This window comes from Zootermopsis nevadensis, unplaced genomic scaffold (genome assembly GCF_977971745.1).
Source record: "Zootermopsis nevadensis isolate Lab colony 2312 unplaced genomic scaffold, Znev_1.0 Znev_ptg000030l, whole genome shotgun sequence".
NCBI lineage: Eukaryota > Metazoa > Arthropoda > Insecta > Blattodea > Termopsidae > Zootermopsis > Zootermopsis nevadensis.
Window position 1 is genome coordinate 644,049 of NW_028259162.1, and position 23,607 is coordinate 667,655.

The following is a 23,607-nucleotide window of genomic DNA, read 5'->3' on the forward strand; positions in this document are numbered from 1 at the left end:
AGACCCATGTTTATAGGAACGTTTGATTTTCACCGCGACATATTTCTGGCATACCCTGTGTAAAATCTGAAGTGGAATGTTACCATGCCTACCGCTTGTTACGTAATTTACAATTTATCCGCACCACGCAGTGGTAAAGTTAAGTTTGTAAGAGTGTTCATCGCATCTCCTTTGTGTTGAGATTCAAATCTCATAGCTAAGACCAGTTATCCACACTGGTTTTCCTCAGTCTCTCCAGACAGTTTCCTGCATGGGGTCTTAAATTTGGTCAGGCCCCGGCATTCCAGATCTCTTCCAGTCCATTAATCGTCATAGCAACGTCTTGTATCCTGAGCTACTGACGACGTCATCGAATAAGCCACAAGCCACGTGGCTCTGATTGTTATAATGAGAATGCGCGTTGTTAACATCAGTCTAGGAATCGAGATTAATTTAGATTCTGTTTATTTAGCAAATACTCTGTTCCAATTACAGTGGGACGTTTGTCTTCACAGTCCAATCGTCTCCGCAAAACGCGACCCTTTCATGTTATCACAGTGTGTAACAGAAGGAGGGAATTTTAATCAAGTTTTTAATTAAATTTTCATCACATCATTAATACGAGCATATTGCGGTCACTGCCCCTTTCTTGATTTAAGAAATCTCCGAGAAATTCAAAATCTTAGTTGCACCGGAAATAATCACGTGACAACGCAACAGTCGGCACTAGGTACGTCCACCAGCTCATTAGTGAGCAAGGCAACGAACCAACAGCCCCCCAGTGGTACTTCCCAGTGTTTATTAAAAGTTACAGTTGGACATTGTCCTGACATATTCTAGTTCAGTTCAGTTTGAATCTTTACTCGCTCCTCTCTTCACATCTATTTTAATATTATCTTCCGAACTGTTTCTACGTTTCTGGAATGCCGTCTTACCCCGGGGAGTTACAGTGAAGGTGTTGCGTACATTTTGTGGATCGTGAACCGTTCTGTACGGTCTATATTATTAAAAAAAATGGTTTGCACAATTTTGTTTATTCAGATATATGTCTATTAAATACTTTTTGGGAAATTATTTGAAACTTTACCCGTGGTGGAAACATAACTGTAATTCTATGTGGTATGAAATGTCACGTATTTTTATACGTTTAAGAAGAAGTTTTTGCAGTTATTTGTGACTAAAACTCAAAATGACGAATGATAATTAATGAAGTCTCGCAAACGTCCGCTTTATATTGATTCTAAAGAGCTTTAAACAGTGTATGCCGACATTATGTACGAATTGCATGGTACATTCCGCACATTGAATCGTTTTGACCTGGTGAACACTCGCCCACCTGAAGCTGTGCGAACTTTATAGCGACATTCATGGCTTAGATTTTACACAGAATGTGCAGAGTGGGTAAGCATATCTCATAAGTTCTTCATAGCACTTGTGTTATAGTTGGAGATTACAGCGAGGTGATGCCGATAATTTAATGGTAAATAATCAGTATTTAAATTTATATTATTATCATATTTAAGTGTTATGAATCTGAGATTTGTCGTATTATCACAGCTGATAAGCTTTTGTAACTGGTTTATAAATATTTTATCTCTGTTCTGGCCATTGGTCAGTTTTATCGAAACAGATAACAGATGAAGTCCTTCGGTTACTTGATAAACGCCAAATTCTCACTTCAGTAATTCGTAGTGGCTTAGTCATTACACATTCACACGTAACAAGTTGCTTAAGAAGTATTGTTTGTTGTTGAGTTGTTTGATACTTCATTTTTTGGACGATTCACTGTGTTCGACTCGACTCCAACTTTCCAGGTACTATCGCAGTCTTGCAGTACCATAAACCGTACCTGTGTTTCCGGTACCAGATGTCTGAGCAACAGATATAAACCTCTTCTTAAACTTGTTTACAATGTTGAATTATGACAAGAGTTTCGTTAATTGAAGATAGCCAGACTCGCTGTGGAACTTCGTGTGTAGACAGACTCTCGGTCCTTGTGAATCTTTGCGTGTCGTATATACCACATTACTCGTACGTGGATTCACAAATCGCTGTTTTATCCTTGTGTATGAGTTGTAGCCGTGTTAAGACTAAGAAAATATAATATGTTTTGATCCAAATACGATAATTAATTATGTTGGAAATTTTCACAGTTGGCTTGATAAACACATGATTTGTTTTTCGTACGTATATGGCAGTAATGAGTTCGGAATTACAACTGTTATCATATCATGCCTCTATATAATAATCCTGTGAGGTTAGAAAGACTGTCGCTGGATGCGGTTGGAAATTACGTGACAGAACTGTCTACACGACTTGTGAAGTCGACAGTGTCTGCGAAGGACAGGCCTTATTACTCGCTGTTATTCAGGTGGTGTAAAACAGTATTTTGCCACACCAATGATCCCCAAGGTGAAGATTCTTCCTTAGGCCTCTGTCAGGCTGAAGAGGTGTGCAAGCGACTACGACACGTGCTTCAAGTCGCCGTTGTCCGAAAATTGGTCAATAGAGTGACATCTGAACTGCTGAATAACCTGGACATGAGTGACAGCTCTCATCGTAGTGGCTCTGCACCGTGCGAGAGAATCCTTCAGAAACTGGTGTATGCTAGTTTGCACTCCGATCTAACGGAGCTGGATGTTACCTACAGAAGAATATCGTCGTTTGTGGTGAGCAGGATGTGGACCATGGGAAATCTGAAGAGACTCAGAATTACCTCTTGCACCGAAAACGAAACGTGGCTTGGAGATGTGAAGAGATACATGCATGCATTCCCTTACCTGGAGAAATTCTCCTACAGGATTAACTGTACTGATGATATACTGAAAATTTTATGTCGATCCAGCAGGTATTTGAAATGCCTAGATGTATCTGGCTCCCACGGTGTGACAGATGATAGCGTCCAGTCTTTCCTTGGGCTCGTTTGTTTGGAAGAGCTCAATTTGATCTGCACAGAAGTGTCTGAGAAAGGATACGTCGAACTGATTAATGGGTTGGCTCAGAGGGCGGTGTGTATACGACAGCCACGTTACATTAAAAATATCGGGTGTGACTGCTACTCTGACACACAGTTGAGAACTTTAGTGACAGGCTTAGTGAATGTCAGAGAAGTCAGTTTAAGAATGTGCGACTTAAGTTCCACGGTGTCTACTTTAAAACACCTGGAATATCTGCGAGTTCTCAGACTTAAGTACTGTTTCTTCTCTGACGTCAATGATCTCCTCCGGACGATAGGTTGTCAGCTGTTAGAGTTGGAACTGGAGAACAGTGGGAACCTGGACGTGGCAGTCATATGTGAGAACTGTCCTAGTCTTGTGAAGCTTGTACTCATGGAACGGACGTACAAATGTGAGAACTGCGGAAGCTTCCCCAGCCTTCGACACCTCGTTTTGCAGACTCGCGAGCCATCCGCCGTCGCATGCTTGTTGTCTCGTTGCCACAGTCTGACGACACTTCAGCTCTGCACCGTTCAGGAGTTCTACGAACATCATGTCGCCAGTGTGCTGGAGCGGAACCGACTTCAACGCTTGCAGAGCCTGAGCATAGGGACCCTGTCAGGATGTGTGTCCCCAGGGACTATTGGGATTCTCTCTGAACACTGTGTGAACCTGTCAGAGTTCAGTGTGTTTGGGGAGCCGGGTGTGGGCATGAAACATCTCTGTCAGTTGTACCCTGGTTTGCAGGTAGAACCTGATCTTTGGTCACGACTTGTTGATAAAGAGGCGATCCTTAATGCGAAGTTGGATTGGGGTCAGTTGCTCAATTGTGGCTGAGATAACCTTAAAGTTATATGATATTCATAAATGTGATTAATTTCATTTATCTGAAACAAGAATGCAAATTGTATATGCTGGTGGAATGTGTCCCAATGAGCAAGCTAATTAGTGAGTCATTATGGTTGTATCCATTAGGATGTAAATTTTGCGAATAGTTTGGAAATTATGTGCCTTACATGTTATGTATTTGTTTACTAAAGACCTATTAAGGTTTGTGTTTTTACTTTGCAGTTATGTCGTTAATTGTACGTTGATATGTGTATTATACGACCCTCGGTGGACAGAGGAAGTGGGCTGGTCGCTCACTACCTACAAATACACACTTCAAAGACTAGGATTCCTCCGCAAAGACCCAAATTATTTCCCTGAACAGCATTAATCATATGATCGTTGTCATGGAGACCCTTTGTACGGTTCGGGAGCGCCGTGTCTGTCTGTCGTTGACGACTACGATGGTCTAAATAGTAGGTCTTACACATGTCGGCTGTCAGGAGGGTAATTCAGTTGTCCCAGAAACTTCTTCATAAGAGAGATGCGCGCCTGGTTGGCAGTTGATGGCAGCAGGTAAGATAGTGACGGACGTTGCCCGATGCCCTCGTGTTTGCGAACATGTGCATTCGGCTTGTGTGCATGTTAGCGCAATGGGTTATTTGCATTCCTACCTGAAATCTGCCCAAGAATCGAGACAAAATCCGACGTGACGTTCTTATTCAGATTATGTTTTGTTCAGCTGCTGTGTCCATCGTAACTGGAAACCTGTCTTTGTACAGATACGTAGCACTGGGCACGTGAGAATATTCATCTCACTTCAGAAGTTGTGCGTATTGTTAAAGGCGTAGGGGAATCCAAAGTGCTGGCCGGATGCGGCCGGCGGGAGTGATTCATCCCGCAAGCCTGTAGTAAGTCTAACATTTCATTCAACATACCTAACCCATCTGTCCTCTGCTCGTCCCTTGTCTCCTAATGACCTGTCCTGAGGTACTCTATGTTAACCGCTTGGGTTATAGGAGAGACCACTTGGAAGACAGGCGTAGATGGAAAGATGATGATGAAACAGTATATTCGGCAAGTAGTTTAGGAAGTCGTGGATTTGATTTATCTGGCTAAGGTAGTGTGCACGTCAGTGGGCCCTAGGGTTAAAAATGCTCCGCTTAGGCCACTGTCAGCATCTCAACGTGCTCTGGTCGGTGGAGCTACTTGGTTTTAGTTCAGTCTACTTAACCCGGTTTCAGTTTTTCGGCTGTACTCTCCGATTTGACACAGCAGTCGATGACAAAGTTGGAATTGCGTTGCTTTTAAAGAGAGTTTTTTCTCTCTCGTTTTTAATCGAGTGTCATTCCGTTCTGTGTCCAAACGCAGACACGTGCGTCCGGCAGCTTCAAAGGCTCTGCCTCGCTCCGTGAGGGGTTCTCATCGCCGCCTTGAACTTTTAATTGACAACGATCGTTTACTTACTGGAGCGGAACGAATTAATTTTCAAACCGTGCAGGCAGAAGGCAGGGGTTCGGAATCTTCAGGCAGAGGCTGTTTCGTTCGTTGCTTCTGTATCCACGTCGAATCAATCATCGACCATCATTAATGTGTGACGTCTCTTGCTGTCAGAACGTAATCAGATCGGAGGGTCCACTCCTTCGTGTTCGAGAGTGCCGATTCGAATCCCGATTCAATGACCGGCTACTCTGTCTTAGACTTTAAGTGTTTTTGATCAGTGGTTTCAGGAAAAATGCTGGATGTTACCTGGTCCCACGTACTGTTATTGCGTCTTTTAAATTATCATATTTCGGTCTGTCACGTTCAAGAGGGGACGTAGACTGAGGGTCTTTGAGGACAGGATTCTGTGGAGAATAATTGGGAGGAAGAGAGATGAAGTGACAGGAGGTTGGAGAGGAATACAGAATGAGGAACTGTATCATTTATGATTTTCACCAGATGCTACTGTGATCACATCAAGGAGAGTGGCCGGGGTATGCAGCACGCATGGGGGAGAATATAACTTCATACAAAATTTTGATTGGGAAGCCTGTTGTAAGGAGACCATGCTGTAGGCTTAGACGTAGATGGGAGAATAATATTAAAGTGGAACTCAGGTGGATGTTTTGGGGGTGTGTGAATTGGATATATCTGTGGTAGGTATTCCCGGTTCTATAAAAGGCGGGGAATTTCTTGATTAGCTGAGCTCGCAGTTTACTTCTGATCTTAGTTGTAATTTAAGATCCAGGTACACATTTGTCGAAAATAAAGATTAAAGTCAGTTTAGCGCTTCAAGTGCCGACATTCGTGTTTTGTCACTGCATTAGTGAGAGTGTCTCACGCTGGAAAACCTGTTAAAATGAAACATAAGTAAATAGGCTGAAGGGTGTTGAGTGGATTCAGCTGGCTCAGAATATGGATTGGTGGCGGGCTTTTGTGAACACGGTAATGTGCCTTCGAGTTGCACAAAAGAAGGGACTTTCTGGACCAACTGACGGAGTATCAGCTTGTTAAGAAAGGCTGTGCTTCATGGAGTCAGAGTTTCGTATGAAGTTTTAATAAGCGATGGTTAGCAAATCCAGGGTTTAAACGCGCGACGCACAAACCGTTTACGCATTCGCTTTTGAAACGCCTGTCAAAACAATTTTGTGTCAGTGTTACACAAACACTAACTTACAGTAGCCCGTTGACGAATCAGATGAAACTGTAACACTAGGGAGTAAAGAACGCCTGCCGCATGCATTCCACTGTCTTTGGTTAACGTGAGCATTTGCGGTCCGGCAGTTTGACAGGATTGTGCGTCTGTAATAACAGACGTGGAGTGTCTGCACTCGTTAACCTGGCAGCCGAGGTGCTGGCCAGGCCTGTGACAGGTGGATGCAGGTTAGAGGTTCGGCCACTAAACAGATGTTACATGGTTTTCCAGACGATCTCTGCAATAGAACCTTGTGCCTTGGCGGGTCTTTATTTGAAAACATCCTTCATCAGAGTACACTTTTCCAATAGTTTAACTTTAATATTCACAGTAGGTGTAAGACCTTGAAGAAGGCGCGAAAGACGATAGGAAGAGTGGCTTATGTCGGTACTCGGACGTCCGATGCGTCTGCAGTCGGTAATGTCTCGTACATGCTGTTGCTCGCCGTGACGTAGGGCGATCACATTGGTTCCCCAACCGGCTTGATAATTAGATCGTGGATCTGTAACAAACAGACGATAATTAATTACCCTTGTTTCGAACGTTACGTGTTCAGTATAGTTGGTAGCACGAGTTCGTCACCATCACACACAGTTTGTTGAAAGCATGTTAAGAGAGGCAGTTGAATTCAAGATTAAACTGTAGAGCATGCTTTAAGTCTGCTGATTAGTAGGAGGCGTAAACACACACACGAGGAGGCATCGTTTTGTTAAGTTTTGAATAAAGTTTTGTTTGCATGTGACATCTATCAGCAATACTATAAAACTTTATTATTTTATTAAGGTTGTGAGTGGAGTAGCGGAATGCGAAAGTTGTGTAATTGTACGGATTGAAATTCACTGATGAACGCAGAATGCTGAAGTGTTTGATGGGCCAGTGGTTGAAGTTTCGTATCAGATTTGTTTGCCAAAGCTGTTCACAGACGACACGAACTTTGAGATTAAGTTTGCTGATGTTACATTAGAATTACGCATACCAGCAGACTTATTTCATGTACTCTTCTCACATTTTTATTTTAAATATTCCATTTACTTACATGTACATTCTAGTAATGTCTCTTTTTTATTCTGCAACGCGCCATTGTGTAATTTTTGGATACCCCGTGTCTGTATTTCTTGAATAAAACATCTCCAAGAGTTGTTTTGCTATTCTCTGTACGACGCGCCGCTTTGGAGTGACGGGATAGGACGGAGGGACGGATTTTGTCACGGGTGGAGACAATTAAAGGATTGTATTCAATCTGAGTAACGAATTTCCATTGAGGACATACTTCTCACTCCGTAGACTAGACTTTTATCAATATAAACTGACAAGGTAGGATGTGATGAGTTGTACCTGTACATGGGGTGGAGTGCCCAGGGCGTAAGTGATGGCGTCGCATATGTCCTCGCACTTGAGGTGGGGGATGGTGTCGTAAGCTTGATCAATCGTCATCCCGGGAGGAATTAAGTCGTATCCGGACGCGATCAAGATTTCTGTTTTAACCATTCCTGGACTTATGGACTGCAAGACAAGCGACAATATAATGAACTTGTAATTAGTATTAATATTACGGAATGTGATTCTGACGTAATTACTCAACTGCCATTCCAAATGTCTCTGGAATAATTACATGAGTCACCATGAGAGGCTGAGCCGTGTTTGTACAGCTACAGAAAAGAAAATCATTTTAGTTAGACAGCCTTCAACTTATAAAGCTGTTAGGACCCGCGTAGTTTTTAAATGAAAGTCCTTGTTACCGTGACTTTGATCTTGGAGTTCCGCTGCGCCAGTTCGCGTCTCAGGCCCTCGGTGAGAACTTGGACCGCGTTCTTAGTTGCTGAATACATCATCAGGCCGTACTGCAGGCTGTGCTCCGGGACTCCATGTCCGTTGATACTAAGACACAACGACATACAACACTCTTACACTGCATCATGACCACTTTGGGATTCACGTCATTAGCGCAAGGAAACGCACATTTCTAGGGTTAAATGTGCACTATAAACTATCACTGTTAGTTTTAATATTACATTTTAGAATTCTCCAGTAATGACATATACAATTTAATTAAATGAAATACAGTTTTATTTCTTCATTAGCCCCTTGAAGCCGAAGCTCGTCTAAATTACATTTAAGAATTCAGTCCGTACCGCGAAGAAAACACTACACTTCACCATTACGAAGATCGAATGGTTAACGCTGTTTAAGGAAATAATTGCAGGCAGGCAGACACTAAGAAACAAACACAATAACAGCAAATTTAAACAAAACTAAACTAATCAAACTAAACACTGCCCATTACAGAATAAATGTCCTCAAGGGACAGGAGTTTAATGAGAAAAGTTCAGAAATCTGCATACGCCATTTCCAGCTGTGGAGCACCTGGCTGAAGGACCGAAAATTTATGCAATGAAGGTGGAAAAATCTCTGGGGTACACGGATACGAAGTTTGTTCATGATGGAATGGAGACTTGTCCTTGAAAACAGTAATACAAATACGTAAACTGGCTTCTCTGTTGTAAGTAAATTTACAACCATCGCTTTTCTAACGGGAGTTTGACGCATATGAACATACGGATCGTTCTTTTTAAAATGATGGCAAAATTACGACGGTACAATGCCACTCATGTACCACAGCATCTTTTATTATGGTTTATGCAATTTATAAATGGATTTTAAGTATTAATTGATGGAAATGTCCGCTACCTGCTGATATGCACGATGTGTCCGTCATCCACTCCGCGTTCTTGCATCGACTGCAGTGCTTCCTTGGTGCAGAGGCTCAGACCCAGTACGTTGAGGTCCAAGACAGATCGCCACTTAGACACCGGGCCCTCTGCAATGAATACCGCCACGTCATTTATCGACGGACGAGGGCTTTTGTTAGATAACGGAGATCCAACTGAAGCTCTCGTTATGATTAGTAACGCAAATCACTTATAAGAGACAGGGCTCATCTCCCGATACTTGATGTGCGACTGGTATCCCACTTGTGGTAAATGTGGAGAAAAAGCTGCCGTGAGTCGAGTCTTACCGTGGAGAGTGCTGTTTCCAGTTATCCCCGCGTTGTTGATCAGTATGTCTACTCCGCCGAGATTGTCCTTTACCCACGCGAAGGCCGCAAGCACCTCGTCCTCCTTCGAGACGTCAGCTTTGAGCGGGTACAGTGAGCCACTTAAGTCGCCCAAGTCTGATTTCAGCGCCTGTGCAATAACGGTTGTGGTTTATACAGAGTGTTGTCATTTGCGACCGCGGACTTTGGCGGAAGAGTCGGACGCTTCTCCCGTCAAGTCGAGCCGACCCATTCCGCACAAGTTCGCTTCACAGCTGTGCTGTCTAGAAAATGCAGTTTATGCCTAGCTACGATCCTGTATCTCCTTATTTCAAAACTTCGTAAAGAGTGAAATCAAGTCGTGACCCCATACCTTGACCCTCTCGACCCTGCGGGCGATTGCAACCACCTTCAAACCGTGTCTCACCAGATCCTTGGCGACCGCAGCGCCGATACCTGCACTGGCTCCCGTCACCATGGCAACACGGCCGTTCCAACGATGCATTGTAGCAACTATGGAAACAAAATTATGTGATAATTGACTCACATGCAAATTCGACCGTAGCAAAACGAGAACCCGGGCACAGAAGGAAATCAAATCAAATATATGGCATTCAGGATTTGAACCTGAAATCTCGATTTGTCGAAGCTTGTGGTGGCTACTGTGGTTATTCGTTCACGTGTCATGGCTGTGGTTACCAACGTGTCGCTTCCATGTTCAGGACAGAACACACGGAGTCACAACCGGCGTTCGCTATTGAATTTTGAGAGGCCGGAAGACTTTTGTACCTCTTCGTGTTTGTGCCAGCGTAATCATTTTATGCAGTTCGACTCATTACCCTTTAACGGGGAACGAAAACTTTAGATTTGCACGTGCGGTGTTCGGTCTCGTATCATACGCTCCCCCATTCCGCAGTCCGACGCTGGGATGACGTTCCCCGCACGTCACAGGATGCGACGTGTTCTGGAGGAACATAACCTGTCACCCCGTGCCGGATTAATTATTGATTGTCGGTGGTGGGACCTGACAACTAAATGGCTGAGGGTCTTAACCTGTTGATTCCTGTCAACAACTAGGAGTGCTTGGCGTTGCTTGTGTCAGGGGCTGTTGAAGCCGGGATACTCCAAGTCGTTCATTGATCAGTCGTGTTAAAGACCACGGCCATCTTAAACCGTCTGCCATCTCGTGGAATGTATTTACCTTTCCTGCTGGGTTTTCTTAAAAAGTCATTCCCTTAACACCAACACTTCCATGGCAAGACGCAAAGTGTCCCTTCAACTGGTTAGAGGAATCGGGACACGCATTTATTTGGCTAATGTTTTGTAACAAATTAATTATTCGATTTTGTCCGTCTAATCACAATTATATTTAAAATTTACAAATAAGAACATAAAATGATATTTTAATTATCTTATTTGTAAATTTTAAATGTAATTGTGATTAGACGGACAAAACCGAATAATTAATTTAATATTTGATTCACAATATGACGCAATTATACTATCTTTTGTAACAAATCAAATTCGGCATGTAAGGGGCAGTATCGCGAAGGTTTGTTTTAATATTCAGATGTGACCTAGCCTGCCGACAGGTTGAACAAAGCATCTGTTGCCTATCACAGCACGTTGTAACATTGCAGCATGACGGGGGGGGGGGGGGGGGGCAATACGGAAATTATCTCCACACGTGTCCTTGCCACTGACGTTCCTAGTATTTTGCTTTCCCTGCGTATGTTAAGGTCAGTTTCGTAACATCGCTTACGTAACAGCTGTAAAGAATGCTTTGACGACTAAAGAGTGCAGTTTTGAACACTTCCGTATTCTGGATTTCTGCTCTGAAGTTTGCCGACGTTTCAGAAGCCTCCATAATCAGGGCGCCCTGATGAAGGATGCAGCAACTACTTGTGAAACATTGATCAACTTGTTTCAGTATACGGAGGAACAGTGAGAACCTGAAAGGAAAAATAAAAACCCTTTGCACCTCTTCAAGGGCTATTCGTTCCGACCCGAAACGAAATTGCCTGTTTCTGTACTATAAACTGTAGTCCAATCACGGAAGTCGGTATCGTAGGCATAGATGAAAGGATAATATTAAAAAGGCTGCAAGGAAGTTGGGTGGCAGTGTGTGCTCCGAGTTCAGATGGCTCTGGTGAGCTGCAGACCTTCGGGTTTCATAAGACGAGAGTAATTTCTTGATTGTTTCGTGTTGTTTGTCGTGCCATCCACACGAGTTTATCGGTTGGCAGTTTTTCTATTTCTTCGACATCATCTGGTCAATAAAATCGCGATGAAAAATGAAGTGGTTTGCCAACCTTGAAGCGCTGGAAACATTCCAAGTGGAACTATTTGCATTGATGTTTGTGCAATAATTCAATTTAACGTTTGTTGTTGCGAGCTTATTAAGTTACGTTGTGGGTTAGAACGACGCGGGTATCGGAATTTTAATACGTAGATGGACGTACTTGTTATAAAACACATAATTACATTACAGGACTATAAATTAATATTTATATACTTGCATTAAAACCTTTTTTAAAATTTACACAGCTCTGCACTCTATGGCTTTTGGCTGCAGAGAAGTGTACCAGTTATGTTACAAACTCACCGTATTATTATATTATCATTGCCTTTTCGATGGCAAATTGTATGTAAAAATAAATAAATAAAAAAATATATTACAGTCTGTGTTCTTAAGTTCCATTTTGTCATCATTGACTCAGAAAGCCATTGATACCAATAAAAAAAAATGTACCTGCTTCCCCCGATCGCAACATGCAGCCGCAACTACTAAATCTTGCCAAAGTTTTGCTAAGAATTCAGTCAAATCCGACAACTACAAACTGATCGCATTTTGACGACGTCCGCGGTTATTTTCTCGGTTATGAACTTCTGACCTACGAGTGCATCAGCTGATTTTGCTGAGGCAGAGATGTACACTCTTATTCTTCCGAAACCTCTACTCGGGTTCAAGACACTTTTGCGATTTTAACAATCAAGTTGCTGTGTTGGGTAGGATTTGGGGTTCTCATGGCAGTGGGTATGTAGGTTTTTCTGGAACTTTACCAATATTTCAGGGGCCGTTGCTGCCTCCATCATCAGGGAAATCGCTCTCAGAAACGTTGGCAAACTTCTATAAGACTACACAGCACCAGGGGACAGACATCTTCATGTTATCAAATTACCTTTCGAGGATAAAATTCATCCTAACTTATATATCGGCCAGAAAATCAAGTAAATGGAACAAGCGACTTGGGAATATCTCGGTCTGCCAGTTCCAATTGCCCGAATGCGAACGTTGTGACTTACTAAGACTTTTTAAAATGCAGCGAAGTTTAGAACAAATAAATGAAGGTAGTGACCCATGTCCGTCCATTACCAAGCAACGGGGTTGTTATATTAAAATTTTTTGGCCTATTTTAACCCGTAATATATGCAAAATTCGCATCCAGCTTGAACGAATTTTCTAAAGGCACGGAATATATCTAATATCGTGTATGAGTTTAAAACCTTTTCCTTCTTCGAGAAATGTTTGACCTAGTGTATGTGTGACAAAATAGCTTTCTGAGGAAGGTTTCTTTTTTATTTTTAGTAAATAAATGTTAGGAATGTTTCATTCAATAATCGTTACGGGGAAGATCTAATAAGTAACTGAAAATAAGAGAGTACTCACGTCTGTCCGTTGTCAGCTCCTGAGTGCTTCGTGTCGAACTGCGCTCTGTCGCTGCGTTAACTTCCTCGCGGCGATCGAGGGGCGTATTTAATAAGAAGCCGACGGAACAAGGGATTTAGTTGTTTGTCAACAACACGTGCTACCTTATTCATCGCCCTGATTACGGAGGCACCAAGAACCTCTGAAACGTTGGTAGACTTCTACCAGATTACGCGGTGCTACAACCCAGAAGGTCATCTTCGGACTCTCCTCAGATCCTACTTATTACGCGTTTTTTTGGTTTTGGTTTTAGATAAAAATAGGATTTTGAGTATTGTTTGGACGAGATTCGTGCTTAAAGCTTCGCGCGCATTTTAAAAAATTCAATCAGTTTTGCGCGTATATTTTACACAGTTTGTTCATTAAGGAACTGTCCAGTATCCTCGCATATTTATTGGTACTAATTCGGTATTTCTCTTTCCACTTTTCAGTGCTTTTAATAAAGAGCTTTGCATACAAACACGACGAGTATCATTAGTAAGGTGTAGGAGCTTTATTTTAATAATTGCATTTCTCTGAATTGATAATTAATTTGAAAGTTGTTGACTTTATTCACGCAACAATTTACGATTTTTGAGGATTTATTAAGTACTTTGAGTAGTAATCAGGTTTACATTTACGCGTGTTATAAAAGCGAATGTAATATTTTAATATGCTGAATGATATTTATAATTTAGAGTTCGGAGTAACAGTGACTAATAGCTACTCGTAACATGATTCACCGCAGGCTGCTTCTGGGATTGGAACGTGTTTAGGAATCCGCACAATTTCCAATACTTGTTAGGCATAGTATTTAAACTTGTAGCCCATTTTTACTGACAATTCAGTCGCTTGTCGTTTCAAAAATCCCAATGGTGTTCCATCTGCTTTAAAATTCAATAACTCTGCGTGTTTCGGACAATGTGTTTGTGTTCGATATTGCTCTTACAATAAACAGCTGTTATTTCCTTAAACAGCGTTAACCAGTTGATCTTTGTAATGGTGAAGTGTAGTGTTTTCTTCGCGGTACGGACTGAATTCTTAAATGTAATTTAGACGAACTATGATTCTCACTGTAAACATCGATTATTTCCTTAAACAGCGTTAACCATTCGATCTTTGTAATGGTGAAGAGTTGTGTTTTCTTCGCGGTACGGAGGAGGAGAGGAGACCCCCAACGGCACAGCCTGGAGAGAGGTAGAGACGATGCTTGCGCTTGCGCAGGCCTCCGCCCTCAGTTAGCTTTTTGGTTGTGTCCAGTGGGACTCGTGTCGAACGAGGGCTGCCAGAGGTCGCCCAAGGGCAACCGAGGGCGACCGATGTTCAGCAGGCCAGCCGAGGCCGTCCCCAAAAGACGGCCAAGTCGGCACAACGAGTGGTTAGACTACTCGGCTACCCTGACTGAGGTTTTCCGTGCTTTTCCTCAATTGTAAGGCGAATGCCAGGGTATAACTTAATAGGGGCACGGCCCGCCACCCCCACCCCGATCACGGAGGCCATCAGCTGAAGTGATCTTCCCCCCATGCCGCAGAGGCCTTCAGCCGAAACGGCCCCTCCCTCTCTGGGTTCAAACCCCGGAGATCCAACCAACCAAATTCCTTTGGACAACTTGCCTGACGGGATGACCTCCCATCAGCAGCAACGGATCCCAGTTTGAATGGTCGAGGCTCCCGCCACGACGTAACCCTGTTAGCGATAGCAAAATTTCCGTTTCTTATATTAAGACTGTTTACCATTTCCAGCAATGCGCCTTGTGCGCAGGAATGGTTTCACCTTGGTAGGGACGATGCTTGCGCTTGCGCAGGCCTCCGCCCTCAGTTAGCTTTTTTGGTTGGTTTGGTTGGTTGGTTATGATTCTCACTGTAAACAGCGATGACTTCCTTAAACAGCGTTAACCAATTGATCTTTGTAATGGTGAAGAGTTGTGTTTTCTTTGCGGTACGGACTGGATTCTTAAATATTTATACGAGCTTCCGCTTGAAACACAAGTTTCCTTGGTTTTCCTCTGCCTTCAAGCAGATTATGAGATGGTTGCCAAATTGAAAGGGTCGAGAGGCTGACAAGTACATCTTAAGAGTGATTCGGAGACAGAGGAACGTAGCAGGTCGTCATTTAGCGACTGACCGAATGTGAGGAGTGTCGCTGGCCCGCTCGGTGAAGATAGTGGAACTTGCCGCTTGTGTTCGCGGACACGTGTACACGGGGCAATGTTCGGTCAGTGCAGTTGACTGATCAGCGATCAATCCGCTGAGAATTCTCCGCACGTGTTGATGATCCATCATCATTGCACCTCGGATGCTTCTCTGTTGTACTTGCCTGCAGTCCCGTGTGACTGAAACACTGCCTGCCGCGGTGCCCACTCACGTTTTAGTCCCATGAGCACGCAATTTCTTCTGTTTTCCTTCTAGACTCAGTTGACCCTTTAAAGTGCTTTGCTAAGGCTTGGGTCTTCGAACGCTGGATTGTGCGTTCGGATCGAAGATTATTCTGAAATGAGGTTCACGGCTTTCGCTATTTACCCCTGAGTAATACCAGGATATTCATCGTCCGAATTTCTGATATGATGTAATAATTGCGATATTCTGTTCAGTATTTTTAAATTTTGTGTTCTGTTGGTTTGTAATGCCATGTGAACTTATACCAGCGTTTCGGAGAAACATACTGTTTCCGTTTTGAGGGAAATTTCATGGTAACATTAGGGAAACAGTATTCACCACATTGTTAAAACATTTAAATAACAGCCATATTATTCGAAATTCTGTGTTGAAGTAAGAAATTAAAAATACGCGCTTAGCAATTTTAAATTCAATCACTGGAATTGAATAAATGCATTATGCGTGTAATTTGGTATCGGCAGTGTTGCCTGGCAATTCCGTGCAGAATCTGAACATGTCAGGTCCTGAATAATGCATTCGGAGATCGCCCGACCTCTGCGTCCGCCGTCGTGTCGCACAGTGCACGTTTCCAATCGTGAAACTGCTTCGGGATACTCGTCGCTTTGCCCCTCACGAAAGTTTTCATAACTCACTTACCGCAGTTCAAAACACAAAGTAGGCCATTAACTTTGTATTAGAAAGGAAACCAATTTAAGAAGCTGTGTCGACAGCGAGTAATAACCGAAGTAACGAAGGAAATATGTAGGTCGAAAGGAGAGAAATTTAGTGGGATTAGTGTACATTACACAGTCAAGAACTTCGGTGTTAATATAATTACAGTACTCTCATCAGATAGTTTTCAGTGGCCTGACGTTTCAACATCGATCTCAGATACAAAAAACTGATAAACTATTTTGTACTACGCAATCGATTTGGAGAAACGTCGTCAGTTCTAAAAGAGGATCATGGCATTGCTGAACTCTGAGGTTCAGATGACGGGCACCTGAAGAGGATTTGTATTCGAAATACAAACTCGTGTTTTACAAACAATTGGACTGCGACACGCAACTGTCAGCTTGTACGTGTAATAACGATGTGGTCACGTTGTAACTCGGTACTGAAAGGAGAGAGCGAATAGGCCCAAAATCCTATCCTGTGTACAGTTGCGATGTGTCGGAGCAATTTAAGCCTCTGTCCGTCTTCAGATTTCATTTTCCGAAATAGGAAGTTGTTTGTGCGTACATAACAACCAACTTTCTAAGTACATGGAATATGTTTTAAGTGGATAGTTGATAGTCGCTCAGCTGGTCAGAAAATCTCAGTATTTTATGGAGACATCCTCACACATTACTTATTTAAGATCTGATTTAATATTATTTTTCCTTCTACGTCAAGGTATACCAAGTGGTCCTTTTCCTTCAGATTTCTCGATTAAAATGTTGGTTGCATTTTTCATCTCCTCATCCGTTCAGTGTCTGTCAGCTCATATCACACGCCTTGGTTCGATCACCGAAATAATATTATGTGACGATTGTGATATTTTCCTTCCTCCTGCTAATATTCTTCTTTTGTTTGCAAATTCATGTTCATGGTCCGTGAATGTGTACGTCTTGATCACATGCGAACACACAGCAGTTGCCAAACCACAAAGCGTGTGTGGGCCTCGACCTGAATTCTGTCCATAATAGTTTCATGGAACTACTAATTATTTTCTTTTTTCCGGATGTGTTGCGGTAAACAGGTTGTTGTGGTTGCACAATGGACTAACGGGTTAGTGAAATGGTTCTAAATAGGGAAGAAACTTAAAACATTATTTCAGTTCCATAGAAGGCTGTGAGCCGTTTAATACAATGGCGAAACATTGTGTTACATTCAACTGTTAACTCCGGGTTGCATGCCCGGAACTACAACAGGAACCGTTCGAATGATTGAACTCGCTCCGACGATTAATTGTTTCTGAGTAATGGGTTTAGTCTGTGCAACTATATAATGCACTGCCCCCTAGTAGCAATGCAGCTGTTAATAACTTTCCCTGTTACAGAACGTGAATGTTCGTCATTTTCGTCACAAAAGCCTCTCCATTTCGTATCCTCAGTTTCTGCTTCTTAGATTCGTTTCGAAATTGTCTTTTCACCTTTTTCTAGTTCTGCAAAGTGGCCTCTGTCTCCACGAGACTTTCCAGGAATTTCGTGTGCGTGTCTTAGTTTGGCAGCGTTCAGCCCTTCTAAATGTCCCACGTGTGTTTTTTTGCAAAACGGAAACTGACCACACGTCACATGATCTTGTTAAGAAATTCTTTGTCTCAGGCGACATACAGAAATACAGCGGCCATATTAAACCTGTCGTAGTTTATCACAAATTGGGATACAGAGAAAATCAATTACGTTTATATGTGGGATGGCTCAGCCTCTGCAGCTCCAGTTTCCAGCAAAACAATTATTGCCTTCAGCTTTTCACTCTTTCTCGTAAAAGCGTAGTTGTATCAACCCTTTGAACCCGAAGCTCACGTAGTTAAGGACTAAAAACTTAGTTCGCGCCCCAAAGAAAATAATGCGTCTCCATGACAACGATCAGTTGGTTAATTTAGTGTAAGGAAATAAAATCACCCGGAACCCGAGCATCGCTTAAATGCAGTGGTTCGATTTCAGGAACTGCATCCTGCCCGGACAACGTCGCCTTCTGATCGCTGGTTCTAACCTAACGGGCAGCGATCGGCTCTATTTTGTAATCGGCTTGATTGGGGTTGCTTTGAGATGTCGACTGAGTTCCTAATAGGCGACGACGGCGTTACGCTGGTAGGGGGCTATGGCGCAGAGAAAGTCCACTTCTTGGAGGCGTTGACAATTTTTTTTATATTCGTTTAGTCTACTGATGTGTGAACTTTGTCTTGCCGTTGTTTGAGGACTGGCTAAATGCGTTACTGTTTCTTGCTTCAGTGGGACACTAATGGGGACGAATGGGTCCCTCAGTCCCCCTGCACTGACAACGTTTTGACTTCTGACCCGTCCAAACTCCCAAACGCCGTTAGCTCAGCTCTTGTGTGTCTGAGTCGAGGTCATGTTTTGAAGAAAAAAAATCATTTTCCAGTCGACTTGCCCCTTGTTTGGGTGTGAGATTTGAGATTTAGTGTTTCGGTTTTCAGTGAGAACATATTTCTTATCTCAAAGTACATGTGCTCAAAGATACTACTATAAAAGCGACTTTAAAGCCATTTTTATTTTAAAAATACCTTAGAATTCTGAAGCAAATGGCCATTGTGTTTAGACACTCTGGGCCTTTGTTTGACGATGTATTAAATGTTTCTCACTTGTTCAAGGTTGGCAACTACTGATTTTAGACGGTCGTATTACCAGATGTTTTGCGACTTGATTTCCAATTTTATTTCAAATTAAATAAATTTTTACATGAATGTGACTATCTTCTGGATTGTCGTCGTCGTCTGGTAGAAGTTTACCGATGTTTCGGAGGTGCTTCCTGCGTGCATCATCAGGGCGATTGCCCAACATACATGGCGCAACATCCCAGAAGGGAGTATTTTTCAAGGGCCGTCTCACTAAAACTGCTCACCAATTACATCGTCTATAGAAATGTAAGTATGCTTCAGGATAGGCAATAAAATGAAGACCGATTAGAATCTTTAATAAGAAAAGTTGGGCGAAATATGACGTCTCGTGAAGAGGAGGACGTGGCAGCCGACTGCTCGACACTCACGAGTTCTCGAAGGAACTCCTAACTGCGCCTTTGTGCTCGGTTGAAATTGCATTTGTCTCACGAAAGGAGGGAGTTCCGGTCTCTCGAGAAAACTCAGTAGAGTGGTTTCCTTTCTAATCCTTTTTGCTTCACCCTGACAAGAAGCGAACTTGTTTGTTTGTGTTTGTGGTGAGACGTCTTATTTTTCTTAGCAAATTTTTGGAAGATATAAGAATTGAAGAGATAAAACCTATCACCATCTGCTCCTCCACTCCTGCTCTGAGAAGTTCGTTGTTTTTAATCTTAGAAGGCAACCCGAGGTGACGAATGACTTTATCCAGAATAAAATTGCTTTTTTTTCCATGTCTCAAAAAAGAGTCGAGAGAGGCGATTCTCAGACTTTTTGCTGTCAGTTTTCAAGGTTGATTCAAAACTGTACTCGTAAATCAAGAAGCTGGTGGTGATAACACGGTCTATTCCGAGGTCTAAATTAATTACCTTTGCAAAACTAAGTAACTAATGGGGCAGAGCCGTTAAGGAGATGACATTAACGCTTAGCTAATCAGGAAATTCCCAGTCCTTTACGGATCCACGAAGTTCATTACCGTGTAAACAAAATCCCGCCGTATCAGGCTGATCCAATCCACGCCATCTAACTCTGTTTTCATTAGATATGCTTTAATAGTACCCTTCCATCTACTTCTCGGTCTTCTCTGTGGTTTCTTCCCAACTCGTTTTTACGCATTTATCTTTTCCCACATGGACCTGTCTTGGCTTCTTCTCACCTGTGTCTTTCAGTATTGTGTCCATCGGCCCGTGTGCCAGTCCGTCTTCGGCACAGTTGCCTACCATCAAGGAGCCTCGTGTCTCTGCTGAGTCGCGGACGAAGGGAAGATATCGCCGGCTTGTTTACACTCTTTGGTCCACTTTGCTTATGAATTTCCACTTCATTTGAGAGTCCTCGTTGCGAGAATACAACTCTGAGCTGACGGGTTGTGATGAATTGTCGTGGCATCTGTCTGGCGACTCCATTTCATTTAATAGCTGCACTGGACCGCTGGAGCAGTCTGTCATACGAGAGAGTAACTGATTTCGTATGAGTGTACTTAAGTTGTTAAGATGATTTTGTGCAGAAGCTGTTGTCTCGTGTCCACCAGTCGTTGGGCGGGCTTCGGTTTGTGTTGTGGTACCTGTAAGTGCTCTTCTGATAAGAGAAACAAGAAAGCCGCGTGAAATTCTGATGGCGAAACAAACTGTTCGGCAGTCGGAAACTAGGCAAACGAATAATTCGGTGTTCGTGGATTTTATTGTAGATTGTGACGAAGTTGCATCAAGGTCTGATAGTGCCTGCGGGGATCAGTCGAAGACGAATACCTAAATGTTTTATTTTATTTGTGTCTGTGTCATCTGACGTCATGTCGAGCAAAATGTCCCAGGCAAAGTTTCACAGCAGACGACAATTGGTACAGTCTCTTCCCCCCTTGAAATTTGGTGATATTTTGTTTTAGGAAATTATGCGATTTAAGTATGTCATTTGTTACTTTTTTTTAATTGGCAGCAAATTTTTTTTGGATTCATAAATTTGCATTTTGAGTAACTTCCTCTAACCTGCAGTGCGACCGTGACAAAGAAGTTTCCGAACTTGGAGGACGTTGAATCCGTGTTGCAGACAGGGGACAGTGAGGCTAGGGGCTCCGTAATGAAGATCCAAGAACAGAATTTATTAAAGTCTTGGGAACATAAATAAAATTCATGCTACCGTAAAAGACTGTCACTACCGTTCCCTCTGAGACGCCACAGTCTCTGACAGCAGTGAATATTTCGTACAAAATTGGTACCATGATAAACTCCTCCTTTGCGAAGCATATGTCAGGGTCGATGGAACAGGCTCGTTGCATCTCGGGTGGCAGGCAGGGGTGATTTCCCCCCACCCCCTTCCTGAACTCCCCCCCCCCCCCCTCAACTAGTTGAGGTCGACGAAGTGGAAGCAGATCTTCGGTTGACGCGAGTATCCGTCACTGTGCGGATCCAGACCGCGAGCTTTCAAAACCTGCATGTGCTGGAATCTCTGACTAATGTTGGCGCTCGCGTGTCGAAAGTGCGCCATAAACAAAGCTCACACAGATTAATGTTTCGTAAGATCCTGAAGGGATTAGACCGTTCGGAATGCGTTTGTGTTGGTGCAAAGATAATATTAAAGTGAAAATTTCTGTCATTTGTGTTCTTGCGCTCTTTTGTTTGGTAGACGATTTATCGACGTTTCAGACCTGCTTTAAGCTGTTAGTTTTGGCGGGTGAACGTGGCCCCAACTTAATAAGAATTGGCCGTAACTTCGAATGTGATAAGATCTTCACACCGTCTAAACTCGTGTCTGCGACCGACGGCTTCCTGGTTCTTGTCTGCTCACCATTTAAATGCAACGCACCCCGAGCACTTTATGCGTCTCGGCCCACTCGGTGAGAAACATTAGTCTGCCCAGCTCGCTGCGCCTGTGGGCGGTGGATGCTGGCCCGCGTCACACGGTGACGTATTACCCAATATGGAGGCAAGAAACTTAATTCGATCAGTCTCCCTTGATGACTGTAACGACGGCCACTCAGTGACCGCTTTGTGATCAAACCGCCGAGTGCAGTGGTTAGCATCCCAGTAGCAGGAGCTGCAGTGACGTCAGGTCAGTTGAGGTCAGAAAATGCTTCGCAGGCCTTCTTGCCTGCTGTCATGTATGAATAGATCTGCCTTTGGCACTTTCATCGTAGATTGTGGCCTTCTGGGTCATGGCGCCGTAGGAATTTGCGAACGTTACGAAGGGACGTAACGCCATCATGTTCAGGGTAGCGCACACAGCATGTTATCTCGCTCTTCCATTTATAAACTGTGTAGTATAGAACATTTGGTGGGCTGAAGAGCTATATTTTACTTTTATATTTCTATTTATTTATTTCCTATGTCAATTCCATACTTATTTTCATGATAATAATTAAACATTAATTCCACAGAAAATTAACGTCTGACTACAAACAAACAACTCATCATGAAAATAGAAAATCTACAAACAAACCACAGATCAATATAATACATTGCATAAAAATATCTAATAATTTTAAAATATTATAAAATTGATATAAACCTGAAGATGAGGTCTTATCCATCGAAACATGTCGTAAAAAAGCGCTAAATAATGTAAAATCGTATTTACGATAAAAAGCGCCAAAATATAATATTTTATACTACATAATGTTTTAATATTATATAATTTTAACAACATCATTTAATTACAACGTTTGTGTATAGACTGTGAAAATAAATATATATGAAGAGTACTCATATGTTTGAAATGTGTGCCGTAGCACGATAAAAATTTATCCGTGGGATGTGCATTAATTTTATTTTAAATTCTGGTTTCAGATTCTTCGATCCTCCTAGATCAACCCGCATCGTTCTGAAAGGTAATTAACATATCAACACTTTTCTCTTTATAACCTATGACAACTATACAAGCTTAATACGTAGTTTTTTTAAGTCGTTTCTCTATGGAATGCATTTTTCGGTGCTTATTTGTTGCACAATGTTTTGGAACTACTTTTCCGTTCATAATATGGCTGATTCACAGGCCTACAGCCGTCTGATTTCATTGGTGCGTCTATAAATACTGGTCCTAATGTATCTAGCGTTGTCTGTCTAAGACGAATATCGATTCTGCTCTGACTTTCTCGAAGCTGTGAAAAAGTCGACATTCGGCTTCTCGGTTGTAAAGCCACGTGGACTCTTTTAGGTACGTATAAACGTTTTGGGGGAACATACTCTAATTTCAGCCCTGAAGCAGCGAGCATGAAGATCTGGTTTCCAGCCAGAAACATCAAACTTCATACCCTCAGATGCTGTCAAAGTGTCGTTTTGTCGTCCGTCCGAGTGAGACGCTCTGGGACAAAAAGGAATGTCAAATCTATTAGATTTAGCGACGATGTTGTTGTCCGAATTGATCTAGGAAGCTAGGCCTTCAAAAGGCCTGCTTGCAGAAATGCGGGTACAATTTCTCATTTCGAGAACACACAGTGGCTGCCCTGAAGTCGGTTCCAAGCGTTCGTTTTTGAGCGGTTTCTGGTGGTTATTATGGGACAGTTTTTATTTTCTTTTAAATTCAGCATCACAACGCGTATTACGTGTTTTCTGACTGTCGACCTCGGACTCTGAGGGAACGTTTGTCTTCTGTTTGACTGTAGAAACTTCTTAATTCCAGCAGCGAGGTTCACCCGTAGGAGTCTTGATATTTAAAGTGGAAATCTTTGCCAGTTTCACGTGGTTTGCGTTGGAAATGTATTGTAATGAAGCTTGGCTTTGCCGGCGAGAGGTGATGGCAGTCTGCACATTGTGCTGAGAAGCGCATTTGGGCGTTCGTGTGA

General features: G+C 42.7%; 3 protein-coding genes across 6 annotated transcripts in view; 2 read left to right on the forward strand and 1 right to left on the reverse strand.

Annotated features, from left to right (window-relative positions):
- LOC110827809 (tachykinin-like peptides receptor 99D) overlaps positions 1–23,607 on the forward strand; it is a 140,275-nt gene that overhangs the window by 34,734 nt on the left and 81,934 nt on the right. For all 4 annotated transcript variants that reach the window (XR_015537957.1, XM_087359046.1, XM_087359044.1 and 1 more), the window contains exon 3: positions 22,613–22,653. The gene's annotated coding sequence lies outside the window, so the exon portion shown is untranslated. The remainder of the gene's footprint in view (positions 1–22,612; positions 22,654–23,607) is intronic.
- LOC147872097 (uncharacterized) lies at positions 1,696–3,752 on the forward strand. The gene has a single exon (XM_087358824.1). It carries the CDS (start codon positions 2,211–2,213, stop codon positions 3,750–3,752), a length of 1,542 nt encoding a protein of 513 aa, XP_087214950.1. The 5' UTR covers positions 1,696–2,210.
- LOC110833059 (farnesol dehydrogenase) lies at positions 6,658–13,265 on the reverse strand. The gene is made up of 7 exons (XM_022070673.2): positions 13,125–13,265; positions 9,828–9,967; positions 9,437–9,605; positions 9,109–9,238; positions 8,160–8,298; positions 7,756–7,923; positions 6,658–6,922 (listed from the first exon to the last, which is right to left on the reverse strand). The coding sequence occupies exons 2-7, from the start codon at positions 9,957–9,959 to the stop codon at positions 6,881–6,883; spliced, it is 780 nt and encodes a 259-aa protein (XP_021926365.1). The 5' UTR covers positions 9,960–9,967; positions 13,125–13,265; the 3' UTR covers positions 6,658–6,880.

What these genes read in the sequence shown, in the direction of transcription:
- LOC147872097 (XM_087358824.1), top strand. Translation starts at nt 2,211, where the DNA reads ATGCCTCTATATAATAATCCTGTGAGGTTAGAAAGACTGTCGCTGGAT.
- LOC110833059 (XM_022070673.2), bottom strand. Translation starts at nt 9,959, where the DNA reads ATGCATCGTTGGAACGGCCGTGTTGCCATGGTGACGGGAGCCAGTGCA. An exon ending in TGGAAACAGCACTCTCCACG is followed by an intron (nt 9,239 to 9,436) that starts GTAAGACTCGAC and finishes TATTCATTGCAG; the next exon opens with AGGGCCCGGTGTCTAAGTGG. An exon ending in GCACTCCACCCCATGTACAG is followed by an intron (nt 6,923 to 7,755) that starts GTACAACTCATC and finishes TGTTTGTTACAG; the next exon opens with ATCCACGATCTAATTATCAA.